This window comes from Elephantulus edwardii, unplaced genomic scaffold (genome assembly GCF_000299155.1).
Source record: "Elephantulus edwardii isolate Elephantulus edwardi_28Jun2011 unplaced genomic scaffold, EleEdw1.0 scaffold00101, whole genome shotgun sequence".
Classification (NCBI taxonomy): Eukaryota; Metazoa; Chordata; class Mammalia; order Macroscelidea; family Macroscelididae; genus Elephantulus; species Elephantulus edwardii.
This window is the reverse complement of record NW_006399851.1, coordinates 9,070,900-9,085,479: the sequence shown is the minus strand read 5'-3', so window position 1 is coordinate 9,085,479 and position 14,580 is coordinate 9,070,900. Positions and strand designations below refer to the sequence as shown.

Here is a 14,580-nt window from a genome sequence, read left to right as displayed (position 1 = left end):
AAAAAATAATAATAATGTCCCCAAACCCAAGTATTGTAAGAACCCATACCTTTGATCTGTATTGTAAAAACCTATACCTTTGGTCTGTATTGTAAGAACCTATACCTTTGATCTTGTGTGAATGTTTGTGTTCCAGGAACTAGCTGACCACAAGCTGAAGAAACAATTACTGGCAAAAACCATATTTTAACTAACGTCAGCAGCAGGCACCGCACCTAAAATTGAACTTCTCCTTTTCCAAAGAGCCAATGAGCTATCTCTATGCCAAAGAACCCCTAGACCTAGTATAAATTCCCTTGCTTTTGGGGGCTCGGGGTCGACTTCCCTATCTCCTGTGTGAGATACAAGTCATCCCAAAACTTCGTCAATAAAGCCTCTTGTGTTTACAGCAAGTGGACCTGGTGTGAGTTGCTCAGGGTCGTGCCCGGTCTGGGTAAAGCCCTAGTCTAGGGTCTTTCAGTTGTTGTGTAACATTGAGTCAACATTGACCCATACCTGACCCTCAGGTGGGTTTTCAGAGGCAGTTGATCACATGGGAAGAGATTGCCCATCCTTCTCCTATGGAGCAGCTGGACTCGAACTGCATGCATCTGTGATTACAGTACATCTTGGTGCCAATAGGCCACCATTGCTCCAGTAGCTATATACTTAATTATTTATGTTACTCCTAGGTACATGCAGATTTTAATTTCCAAGTATCATTATTTCAGGTTAATGGCATAGTGTATTATGATTACTAGGGAGCTCTGGTGGTCTAGTTGTAAGAAGCTGTGCTGCAATCCTGAAGGCATGAAGTTTGAATCCCACCAGCTGCTCCACGAGAGAAGGATGGGCAATCTCCTCCCCTATGATTAACAGCCTCTAAAAACCCAACAGAGGGTCAGCTATGGGTTGGTTCCAACTTGACAGAACACAACAACAATAACATTATTATTATTATTATTATATTAGTACCTTAAGTTCTTCAGTGATTCCATGAACATTTTATTTGGAGAGGGGGAAAAGATGCTATGAGTTGGCCACTGTCTGTCTCTCTGTTCCTATTACAATATAAATGTACATGTTGGACTAATTAAACTTTCACGTTGGCTCTAAACTCCAGTCCTAATAAACCCTTCAGAGTTCTGTGAATCATATGTAAGATCTCTTTACCTCCAGGCCTAGACATTAGTTAGTCCAAAAAGTTCCTTTCTGGAGTCACTTGTTAGAAAGACACACAGGTTGCAATATCCAAAACACTTTATTGCAGATCTGGGAAAGCAGAAAGAATTCTCTAAAAATCTGACTCCTCCTCTGAGGATAGTTATTGATTTTATACTAGGTTAAGTATTAATATACTTCATATATTACTATTGCTAGTTCAAAGGTACATTCAAAAACTATTTTACATACAGTTACTAGTAAACAAACAACTTAAGGTACATAGTTTACATATGGCTGAGAAAAATACAGCTTCAAAAGACAAATCCTTGTTCAGGAAAGATGTATTTCCATTCCCAGTAAACAGACAGTTAATGATATTCTGCATGACTTAGAGGAGTTAAAATGTGGTCTAGGGACAAAACAAATGTTAATTAAAGGGCTCAACCAGTCTGCAAGCTGGAAATGTGGGGTATCTAGGTTTTTGTTTGGTTTGGGTTTTTTCCTTTCAAGTTAATCAGCTTAGCTTTAATCTTTTACAATTTTTATATGATAATTTTAACGAAAGTTTTCAGAAAAGTTGGATTTTTCATTTATTCATCGTTGCACATTTTCCTCCCTATCCCTCTCTCCGTTTAAAAAAAAATTTTAAAAATCACCCATTGTTGCATAATTTCCTCCCTCCCCTACCCTACTACCCCTCACCCAGTCCACTTTGCTATGCACCTCTTCTTCTGGACAGTTGTTATACAAATAATATCTAATCATAGATTCCTTTTAAACACTTCTTTCCTTCATCTGTTTCAACATGTTGTTGTTGTTGTTGTTATGTGCCGTCGAGTCGTTTTTGACTCATAGCGACCCTATGCACAACAGCCCTAAACCCTGCTCTATCCTGCACCAACCGCACTGCCTCTGACACACCCATCCCGACTACCCCAGTCACCGAATCAATCCATCTCATAGAGGGTCTTCCCCTCCTGCGCTGTCCCTCCACCCTCCCAAGCATGATGTCCCTCTCCAAGGACCCATCCCTCCTGGCAACATGTCCAAAGTATGTCAGACGAAGCCCCAGAATCCTTGCCTCCAAGGAGTAGCTTGGTTTAATCCTCTCCAAGATGAATCTGTTTGTTTTCCTGGCAGTCCATGGTACATTCAGTACTCTTCTCCAGCACCATGGCTCAAAAGCATCCACTCTTCTTCTGTCCTCCCTAGTCATTGTCCAACTCTCTGATGCATAACAAGCGATTGCAAATACCATGGCCTGTATCAGGCACACCTTAGTCTCCAGAAAGACACCGTTGCTCCTGAGTACTTTAGAGAGGTCCCTAACAGCAGACTTTCCCATCGCCATATGCTTTTTTATTTCCTGACTGCTGGTGCCAAGAGAGTTGACTGTGGAGCCAAGCAAACTGAAGCTGTGAACAATCTCAATTTCTTTGCCATCCATCTTGACGCTGCCAATTGGTCCAGTGGTGAGAATCCCCTCTTTTTTCAGTTTCCCCTCCAACTCCCTTGTCAGTCCTGTTTTATAACTGTGGCATTATTTCATTCAGCATATTGTCCTTCAGGATCACTTATGTCGTGTAATATTTTATGAGTTCCTTGTTTTTCAGTACTGTGTAGTTTTCCATTGTGTGAATATACCATAGTTTTTCAATCCATTCATTTGTTGATGGGCACTTGGGTGGTTTCCATCTATTTGCTATTGTGAATAACTCAGCAATAAACATAGTAGTGCACATATCTCTTTGGGTGGCAGATGTGGTGTTTGTTGCGATTTTCCCTCAGTTTGATTGACGTCTAATCAGAATTCTACCTCTAATACTATAACTATCCATGTTCCTCTGTTGTTCATAGGGTTTTCAGAGGTCTGCGATTGGCACAGGATAGAGCAGGGTTTAGGGCTGTTGTACATAGGGTGCTACGAGATGCAAATGACTCGACGGCACATAACAACAACAGCAACAACAACAACAACATTGGCTCAACAAAAGAGACCCTCCAGCGGCTGTCAAATTTGAACTCCATGCCTTTAGGGTTGATAACACTGTAGTCCTGAATCCAAGTGATCAGTGATTCATTCATTCAGGGTGTTCGGTTATATTTAAGAAATTTACATAATTTTGCCCCCTGTTAACTTTATTAAATGCATGAGTATACTTGCAGCACTTATCTCGTCATTTTATTGAACTTGTATTCTTTGTTCGGTGCCCACACAAAGACCAGTACCAATGATAGCATAGCAACTGGCATTCAAAAAATTCACTGAACACCTACCGTTTCCAATATCCTTTTATTATACTAGTAGATCTCATTTAACATTCATTCCTTGCGTTTTAAATTTCCAAACTGGGTCTTTCTCATTGCTATAGTACTCTAATCCACAAACAAAAGCTCTGAAAATTTAACCTTCAGACGCAGTGACTGTGAAGGTGCCTTTCCCTCAACTCCATTAATGATCCTGGAATTTAGGAAGGTAAAAAATTGGGACAGCCTCTTGAGTTGGGAATTTTTCACAGGGCTCAGAAGTGCACAGAGATAATTCACCTTCCTAGCCGAGACATTTGGTAATGAACATGCAGCTATGGTTCATTCCCATCCCCGGCGTGCCTAAGACTCCGCCCCGCTAACCCGAAGCGGGCGGGGCTGGCGCGGCGTCTAGACAGGCCTGTCAGTCACGGCGGTGGCGCCCTACGCCGGCGCGCCGCCCACGCTCCCGTCCAGCCTCGGGCGCGGGCGACGGAAAGGGCGGGCCCGCGCGCCCGCCTCCGCGCGCTCTTGCTGCCCGACTCCACTGCCGGGGCCCGGGAGTGACCCGTTTCGGGCGCGTACGCCATGCGCGCGCCCGGGCCCGTGACCGCTTCGGAGATGGACTGCGGATCCGACGCAGGCGAGAGACCGCAGCGCCTGCTCTGCCACCGGCGACTTCTGTTCTTCCTCCCCGCGAGCCAGTGCGGGGGTCCAGGTGGCCACTGCGCCTCGGGGCGCGGCTTCTCGGCGATCGCCGGCGGTCTGGGGGCGCTGCAGCCCCGCGCCCCGGCTGTCCGCGGCGGCGGGTCACGTGCCTCCCCGCTGCTCCTCCTCCTTCTCGTCCCCTCCCCGCGCCTGACAGCCGCGCCGCGCCGCTCGCTGCAGGAATGGGAGCGCTCGCGCCCCCGGCCGCCCCTGGCTCGGCCCAGCGATGCACGGAAAGGGCCCCCGGGCGCCGCGTGTTTCCCCGGCGCGGGGCAGCTGTGCCACGCCCCGGCCGCAGCCCTCGGGTCCTCGAGAGGTGAGGGGGCAAGGTCGGAACGGAGAGAAGAGCAGAGGGTCGCCTCGCGGGGCGGAGCATTGGACCAGAAAGGAGATATGACCTCCGGGAGGGCGACGCAGAGCTCGGGTCAGGCGAGGACACCCGACCTCCTCCCGGGACGTGGGACCGAAGGTCTTGCCCCGCCCGCCCTTCCCATCTGAGGTGCCTTGCACTCTGTCTGCCTGAGAAATTCCTAATTACACGGAAACCCAGGCACTAAGTGACTGTTGGAGGCGTGGCCGCGCGGTGGGTCAGGCATGGTACACGCCTAGCAGCCTGTTGGCAGCTTTGCCGAAGTGGATGTTGGAATGATGGGTGTGCACATTTGCAAGTTCGAAAAGTGAAACTCTGGGAAATGGAGAGGTTTCAGTTTTGGTTTGCAATTTAATTTCCAAACAGCTTCATCATTTCATTAGCAGCAAGGGACTATGTACTTGGCACTTGGCTAAGCTTTCAGAATGTCTTAGCAACCTATTCCCTTGTGGAATTAGCACAGAAGAGTAAGCATACTTATTTATGTGTTAAATTATGTTATATATGCTATATGTATGCTGTACTTTGTATAATCTTTGTAAGGACGCTCTTGGCATATCCATCGAGAGTTGCACCTCTTACCCAAAGACAGCTCCACTCTGGCGGTTCAGATCCATTAACCTCTACAGAAAAGTATACTGGTTGATCTCCTATGAGTTGGTTACAACCCTACTGCAGTGAGGTCTTTTTTAAAATCTATGTATGCCTGCATGATTGATTTGCAATTACACATATAAGAGAATATAGTAAGCATACACAATGTCTAATTGTGTATAAGATAGTATAGTGAAGACTTTAGAGAAATTTAAAGGGATAAAGACAGGAAAGAGTCCCTGGATGTTGCCCATTTTAATACTAGCCTGTTAACCTGAAGATTGAGGTCTCAGGTTTATCCAGAGGTGCTTTGCCAGAAAGACCTTTGTGATCTCATTTTCTCATTTAAAAATAAAAATCGGCCATTAAATTTCCCATATGTCAAGATTATCTTGGGACACAGATCATAGCTGGTTTTGGGGTTTTTTTTGTTTTGGTGGGTTTGCTTTTTGGGTGTTTTTTTTATTTTAATTTTTTTATTGTTTGCGGGTTAGGAAGTGGAGTGAGTTAGTCTATGGTTGTGAATTCATGTAGAGTGATTAGTATAGTTTTTGTTGAGAAGGTGACATTTAATTGAAGGCCTCAGGCAGCGCTAGCAGAGGAGTCCATAGCTAGTGGTACTGCGAACTTAAAGCCCAAGCTCTAATGAGTGGAATACACTGGAGAAGGATGGGCAGTCGACTCCCATGTGATTTATAGCCTTAAAAACCCAATGGACAGTCAGATCTGAGAAATAATTTAAAAATTTTTTATTAATTTTTTTAAGAAAATTAATTTATCAGTTCCAGCTGTTTATCTTTTGGTTAGCAGCTGACTGTTTAACCCTTGCATCACCAGAGATTCTTGTGACAGTATAAACAATTTACTGGTTTAAAAACCTGGTAGAAGTATCATCATTTTTATCAATCTTTCCTAATTGGCAAATTATTCATTTAAGTACTCTATAGCCGTTTGTCAGTAGCTATCAGTAACTACACATTTTTCAGAGTTTTAAGAATTTTTATTGTCATAAAATAAGTATTATCTAATACAGAAGATTTCAAAGGGCAGCACAGGAAGACAAGAGTAAAGCAGTATAATGAAATGTCCAAAAAGCTGGAGTCAGAAAATCAAAGGGGCTGAACACGCTCAGCATTTATTAAGCTGAAGGAACTGAAAAACAAATTCAAGCCTCAGGTTGTAATACTTAAGGATGCTTTATGCAGACTAGTAAATGATCCAGGAAGCATTAAAAGAAGATGGAAAGAGTATACAGAGTCATTGTACCAAAAGGAATTGGTGGACACAGAATTTCATGAAATAATGTATGAGCAAGAGCCTGTGGTGAGGAAGGAAAAAGTTCAAGTTGCTCTGAAAGAATTGACCCAGGAAGCATACCAATTGACATATTTTAACAGACACTACCCTGAATGTGCTCACCAAGTTGTGCCAAGAAATCTGGAGGACAACCTCATGGCTAACTGGAAGAGATCATTATTTGTTCCCATTCCAAAGAAAGGTGATCTGACAGCAGAAATTACAGAAGAACATAATTAATACCACATGCAAACAAGATTCTGCTGAAATTATCCAAAAACAACAGGAATAGCACGTCGGCAGAGAATTTCCAGAAGTGCAGGCTGGGTTTAGAAGAGGCCATGGTACTAGGGATATTATAGCCAAAGTTAGATGGATCTTGGCTGAAAGCAGGCAGTACCAGAGGAATGTCTATCTGGGTTTTATTGACTATGCAAAAGCGTTTGACTGTGTGGATCACAACAAACTGTGGCTAACTGAGAAGAGTGGGAATCCCAGAACACTTGATCATGCTTATGCAAAAACTATACTTGGACCAAGAGGCAGTTGTCAGAACAATGCAAGGAAACACTACATGGTTCAAAATTGGGAGGGCTGTACACCAGGGATATGTCCTATCTCCATACCTTTTCAATCTATATGCAGAACAGATTATCCGGGAGGTTGGGCTGTATGGGGAGAAATGTAGCATCAGAACTGGAGGAAGACTCATCAGTAGCCTGCATTATGCAAATGATACAACCTTGCTTGCTGAAACTGAAGAAGACCTGAAGCACTGCAGAGGGTCAAGGTCTGGCAGCCTTCAATATGGATTGAAGCTCAACATCAAGAAAACAAAGATCCAGGCCATGTTGTTGTTGTTGTTGTTATGTGCCGTCAAGATGCTTGAGACTCAGTGACCCTATGTATAAGAGCCCTAAATGGTGATTTATCCTGTGCTAACCTCACTATCTCTGACACACCTACTCCCATTACCCCAATAACTTAATCGATCCATCTCATTGAGGGTCTTTCTCTCTTGCACTGTCTCTCCCATCTCCCAAACATGAGGACCCTCTCCAAGGACTAGTCCCTCCTTGCAGTATGCCCAGAGTATGTCAAGACGAAGCTTCAAAATCGTTGCCTCCAACGAGCAGCCCAGTTTCAACCTCTCCTAGACAAACATGTTTGTTCTCTGAGCAGTCCATGGTATATTCAACACTTTTTTCCAGCACCACAGCTCAAAGGCGTCAGTTCTCTTTCTGTCATCCCTAGTCATTGTCCGGCTCTCTGAAACATAGTAAGCTATTGTGAAGACCATGGCCCATATCAGGCACACCTTAGTCTCCAGCCTGACATCATTGTTCTTCAGTACTCTGGAGAGGTCCCTGACAGCTGACTTTCCCAGTGTAATTCATCTCTTGAATTCCTGGCTGCTGGTACTAAGAATGTATACAGTGGAGCTAAGCAAACTAAAACTGTTAACTAACTCAGTCTCTTCACCATTCATACTGATGCTGCCAAATTGGCCCAGTGGTGAGAATCCTCAACAGTCCTCCGAAGTTTCAGCAGGTAGGGTTGTGTCATCTACACAACGCAGTACCAATCCTGATGTCACATTTCTCCACGTACAGCCCAGGGTCTCGGATGATCTGTTCTGCATAGAGATTGGAAAAGGTATGGAGACAGAATACATCCTTGGGAGACACCCTTCCCGATTTTGCACCATGCAGTGTCTGTCTCCTTGCTCTGTTCTGATGACTAGCTCTTGTTTCAAGTATAGGTTTCACATAAGCACAGTCAAATGTTCTGGGATTCCCATTCTTCTCAAAGTCAGCCATAGCTTGTTCAATTCACACAGTCAAAAGCCTTTGCGTAGTAAATGAAACACAGATATACATTCCTCTGGTACTCTCTTCTTTCTGCCAGATCTATCTACCCTTCGCGATAATATCCCTAATATCATGGCCTTTTCTAAACCCAGCCTGCACATCTGGCAGTTCTCTGTTGACATGTTGTTCCAGTTGCTTTTGGATAATTTTCAGCAGGATCTTGCTTGCGTATGATATAATGATATTCTTTGATAATTTCCGCACTTTGTCGGTCACCTTTTTTTGGAATGGGAACAAATATTGATCTCTTCCAGTCAGTTGGCCAGTTGGCTGTCCTCCAGATTTCTTGGCACAAGTTAGCACATCTAGGGCAGCATCTGTTTGTTGAAATATGTCGATTGGTATGCTGTCAACTCCTGGAGCCTTGTTTTATTACCAGTTCTTTCATAGCAATTTGAACTTCCTCATTCATCACCGTAGGTTCTTGCTTATCCATTATTTCATGAAATTCTTCTGTCAGCCAGTTCCTTCTGGTATAGTGACTTTGAATACTCCTTCTATTTTCTTTTAATGGTTTTTGGATCATTTAACACAAAACTTCTTTAAATATTGCTACTCGTGGCTTGAATTGATCAGTCTTAGCAATTACTTGGTATGCATAATAGAGCTCGACAATGACTAGGGATGAAAGAAGGAGAATTGATGCTTTTGAGCTGTGATGCTGGAGAAAAGTATTGAATATACCATGGACTGCTAGGAGAACAAACAGGTTCATCCTAGAAAGGATGATACCAGGCTGCTCCTTGGAGGCAAGGATTCTGAGGCTTCGCCTAACATACTTTGGACATGTTGCAAGGAGGGGCCAGTCCTTGGAGAAGGACGTCATGTTTGAGATGTTGGAGGGACAGCACAAGAGAGGAAGACCCTCCATGAGATGGATTGATTCAGTGACTGGGTATATTGGATGTAGCAAAGTCAGAGACTAATGGGATTGACACAGGATAGAGCAGGATTTAGGGCTGTTGTACATAGGGTCACTATGGGTCACAGGTGACTCAACAGCATATAACAACAACAATACTAAAATTAAGAAAACCATCAGCTAGGGAAGAAGTTGGTAGTAGGGCAGCACAGTGAATTCCCAAAAAGCCAATCCCAATTCCCTCAGTTGTTTCTGCCTTGTAACAACTCTATAGGATAGAGTAGAACTGCCCATAGGGTTACCAAGGTTGTAAGTGTTTATAGGAGCACACTGCCTTCTATGTCTCTCATCCAGTGGCTGGTGGATTTGAACTGCCACCTTTTTTGTTAACAGCCTAATGCTTAATTCCACTGTGCTACCAGCAGGCTCCTTCTGCTTTATGTGTATACCCTTAACTGCTGTCAAACGATTCCGACTCAGAGCAGCCCTCCATCAGGTTTCTGAGACTAGGAAGTTTTACAGGTAGAGACAGGCTTCCTGTCTTTCTCTCCAAGAGTGCTTGGTATTTATTTCTAGTCACTTCCCTCAGAGTTGGCATCCTGACACATTTTGCACTATGCCACAAAGGCTTCTCACATGCTAAATGTGGGAAGTGAGTGTAGAATGGTGTTGATGTATGAGTTGGATATGGGTTTGGTCTTAATTTCTGTAGTTTGATTTTTTGTTCATCTTTCTTGACCAGCTAACTCATTAGTTTGTTAGCATACAAGAGGTACTATTGTATTACTGCTAAACAGTTCCATTCATCACAAAATCATAAGAGTGGGACATTTTCCTAATAATTAAATAAGTTTGGGGAAACACAAATACCAGGGGTAAAAGTCTTAACCATAATCAAGCAAACCTTTTATTTTTAGATGTGTAATTTAGTTGAATCCCAAGTTTCAGTAAGACTATTTCTAGTTTCAGTAGATCTCTTTTATAATTATTTTTAAGGTTTTGTGTTTTTTGGTTTTTGGTTGGTTTTTTTGGTTGTTTTTTGTTTGTTTGTTTATTTTAATATATTTGTTCTTTTGCATGCTGGAAGTTCCCAGAAAGGAGAATTGCTTATTATGTCTTAGCATGGTTCCATTTACATGCTTCCTGGTTACTAGTGGGAATTCGTGCTTCTGGGACTGCCTTTTGTTTTTACAATAAGAAACAGTGAGTCAGAGGGGTTCAGTATTCCTCAGGTGGGAAGCAAGCCCACATCCCCCTGTCCACAGAAGCTGGAGAGCCAAGTGGGATGTGGCCAGACCTTTAGTCCACTTTCCAGGTGTCAGTATTTCTTGGAAATAGGCTTGCTCTTTTTCTCATTCCACTCATTTTTGGCAAAGAATCTGTAGTGTCCAAAGCGGCGTTACCTCTTCCTTATAAATGCATCTCTTTAGTTGACCTTGCATGTGTGTTTGGAGGGCAGGGGAAAAGGTGGGGGGAGTGTTGTTTTTGCAATCACATGAATAGTGTTTTTTTATGAGAAACAAAGAATTGGAGGTTAGAATTAATCCTATGGTGTTTTCACAGGTCAGTTCTAGATGGCAATGGTTGTTTTGTTATGAGGAACAAGGAATAACCATCACGTTCTCCAGACCAGTTCTAGACAACAGTGTCTCTGGCTCCCTGACTCTTGGGACAGTCTAGTTGAGTTCTGACCTGAGTGAGGTGGCTGTGGAGCTGTTCTGTGTCGGATTGACACCCAGAGTCTCCCTGTAGAGGCCAGTTTTAGACGCAGGACTTGGAGGTAAAGAGAGAGAAAAAATAAAAGGTCCTACATTTAATTGAGCTTATTATGTAAAGGAAGAAGATCTATGTTAATCTTAGATTTTCTTTCTAGATATTAAGAATCCAGATCTTGGACATCTCTTGCCCACAGTATGCCAGGCCCTCTGCCAGATGCTATATTTACTACTAGTTGCTCCCAAGTCACTTCTGACTCATGACAACCCCCTGAGTATCAGAGTAGAATTGTGCTGCATATGGTTTTGATAGATGATTTTTTTCAGAAGTCAACCATCAGGCCTTTATTCTGAAGTGCCTCTGGATAGTCTTGAACTTCTAAGCTTTTGGTGTTTATGCCACTCAGGAATACCCAAGAGTTGAGGAAATGGTGGAGTAAAGGCTGTGGCAAAGCTTTCAAATCCAGGCTTCTCAGTTCTGAGAACACAGACCCTCAACTAGGAGGAGGTAGCAGAGAGAACCGTAGAGTAGAACATAATAAGGCCATGCCTGGAAAATAGCAGGACTTAGTAAAATGTCAAGTTACGTAAAAAAGAAATTTTTTAAAAGAAGGAGGATGCTTAAAATTTATCAATTGGTCAAGGGAGAAGCAAACTAGACCTAAGGATAGAGTGCTCAGGAATGGAAGCATGCAAATTAGAATAGTAGGTAATTAGAAAGTTGACTTGGTATGTGGGCCAAATGAGGAAGGCCTTTGTCTCATAACAACCTATGTTATGCAGATGACACAACCTTACTTGCTGAAACTGAGGAGGACCTGAAGCACTTGCTGCAGAAGATCAAGAATAGTAGGCTTCAATATAGATTGAAGCTCAACATCAAGAAGACAAAGATTCTCACCACTGGGCCACTTGGCAGAACCACGATAAGTGGAGAAGAGATTGAGGTTGTTACAGCTTGCTCAGCTCAGCAATCAACGCGCTTGGCACCAGCAGTAAAGAAATCAAAAGACGAATTGCACTCGGAAAATCTGCTGCCAGGGACATCTCCAGAGTGCTAAAGAGCGACAGTGTTAGTCTAGAGACTAAGGTGTATCTGATCCAGACCATGGTCTTCACAGTTACTTGCTATGCATCAGAGAACTGGATGACAAAGAACTGAAGTCTCTGAGTTGTTGTGCTAAAGAAGAGTCTTGAGCATACAATGGACTGCCAAGAAAACATATAGGTCTGTCTTAGGGTAAAACCAAGTTTCTCCTTGGGGGGTAGGATTTTGAAGTTCTGTCTCATGTCCTTTGGGCACATGACCAGGAGGGACCAGTCTTTGGAGAAGGATGTCATGCTCCGAAGGGTGGAGGGACAGTGCAGAAGAGGAAGACCCCAGATAAGATGGGTTTATGCAGTCTCTGGGGCAAGGGGGTGGGTGTGTTGGAGTCAATGAGTCTGACTCAGGATAGGGCAGACTTCAGAGCTGCTGTACATAGCGTCAGTATGAATAAATCATTGGAAATACAAAATTTTCTCATTCTATTTCAAGCCTCATTTCTATCACTAAGCCCTTATTTTCCAACTACTATTCCTTTCTCACTGTTTCTAGCTTTTGCATTGCAGTCACCAGTTATCATGAAGCCATCTTTTTTATTTATTTTATTTATATTAGTTTATTTACAAAATTAGAATACATTGTTTTTCATACCAGATCCTTTCCATTTCCCTCACCCCACCCACCCATCAAATTGTGTAATCCCATAATTAATTCCGCCCACCCCCAGCACATCCCTTTGCTTCCACCCTCCTCCTTCCCCTTGGATCCTTGTACACATTCTGCAATAATGGTTTTATACAGTATTTGTCCTTATGGGACTGAGTTAATTCACTCAGGATAATACTCTCCAGTCCCTCCTGAGTTAGGTAGTAATTTACAAAATCATTGCTCATGCGTGCTGCATAGTATCCCATTGTGTTTCCATGTTCTTGTGATTATAAATAATGCTGCTATGAACATTGGGGTATAGATCTCCATTTGAGCCTCAGTTCTCATTTTCTTGGGGTGTATTCCAAGCAATGGAATAGCTGGGTCATGGAATTTCTATGTTCAGCTTTTTGAGGAAACACCAAACTGCCTTCCAGAGTGGTTGTACCATTGTACAATCCCACCAACAATGTAAAAGACTTCCCATTTCACTACATCCTCTCCAACATTTACTTACTTATTAAACTTTGCCACTGCTACTGGAGTGAGATGGTATCTCATTGTGGTTTTGACTTGCAGCTCTCTTATTGTCACTAATTTTGAGCATTTCTTCTTGTGTCTGTTGGCCATTTTAGTATCTTCCTCTTAAAATTCTTTCCATGTCTTTTGCCCATTTTGTAATTGGATTATCAGTCTTTTTCTTGTGGAGGCCCAGGAGTATTCTGTAAACTTTCATTATGAGACCCTTGTCTCAGATGGTATTATTGCCAAATGTTTATTCCCAGTCAGTAGGTTTTCTTTTCACCCTGTTGGAAAAAGGTTTTGATGCACACAACTTAATCTTTAGAAGGTCCCATTCATCAATTTTGTCCTCTCTAGATTGTGCATTTCTGGCTGTATTTGGCAGATTCTTTATACTGTAGACTAGGCCCTCTAAGCTTGATCCTAGTTTGTCACTTATGAAATTTATAGTTTTGGGCTCTACTCCCAGGTCTCATGTATACATCTTGATTGCATGTTCAGTCAGTTTTGGAGTGCAAGATTTGGTAAAAGTTTTCCATTTTGTGCAGAGGCAGGAGTTGGAGAATAAAAAGGGAAGAACTCATTCTGTATTTCCTAAGCTGAGAGAACTGAGAAACAAATTTAAGCCTTGAGAAGAAATATTTAAAGATGCTATAGGCAGACACTAGTGATTGGAACATGGAATATGAAAACCATGAATGTAGGAAAATTAGACATTGTTAAGAAAGAAATGGAACGCATAAATATTGTCATACTAGGCATTGGAGAGATGAGATGGACTGGCATGGGGCATTTTGAGTCAGATGATCATATATTACTCTGGAGATGAAAAGGCGAGGAAAAATGGACTTGCTTTCATAATTAAAAAAGTAATTTCTAGATCCATCTTGAAGTACAACATTGTGAGTGAAAGAATAATATCCATACATGTACAAGGAAGTCCAGTGAATACCACTATCGTTCAGATATATGCACCAAAAACCAGAGCCAAAGAAGAAGAAATAGATGATTTCTACCAACTTTTACAGTCGGAGATCGATTGAACATGCAATCAAGATGCTTTGATAATAATGGGTCACTGGAATGCAAAAGTTGGAAATAGTAAAGAAGAATCAGTAGTCGGAAAACATGGTCTTGGTGAGAGAAATGAAGCTGGAAATAGAATGATTGAATTTTGCACAATCAATGACCTATTCATTGCAAATACATTTTATAAGAAACATAAATGCAGGTTATGCACATGGATTTCACCTGATGGTATGCATAGGAATCAGATGGATTAGTGAAAATAAGACCAGGAGCTGATTGTGGAACAGACCACTAGCTACTCATATGCAAGTTCAAGCTGAAGCTGAGGAAAATTAAACCAAAACCACGGGAAACAAAATATGACTCTGAGTTCATCCCACCTGAATTTCAGAACCATCTCAAGAACAGGTTTGAGGCCTTGAGCACTAATGAGCGAAGACCTAATGAGTTGTGGGAGGATGTCAAATGTATCATCCAGGAAGAGTGCAGATGGTTATTACAAAGACAGAAGAGGAAGAAAAGACCAAAAT

The 14,580-nt window shown here is 42.6% G+C and overlaps 1 protein-coding gene across 1 annotated transcript in view; it reads left to right on the top strand.

The window, feature by feature from the left end:
• The first annotated feature begins 4,011 nt into the window (after window positions 1-4,011).
• Window positions 4,012-14,580, top strand: part of MCUR1 (mitochondrial calcium uniporter regulator 1) — a 36,166-nt gene continuing 25,597 nt past the window's right edge. The window contains exon 1 of the mRNA XM_006891615.1: window positions 4,012-4,414. Within this exon, the coding sequence (XP_006891677.1) occupies window positions 4,012-4,414 (403 nt within the window). The remainder of the gene's footprint in view (window positions 4,415-14,580) is intronic.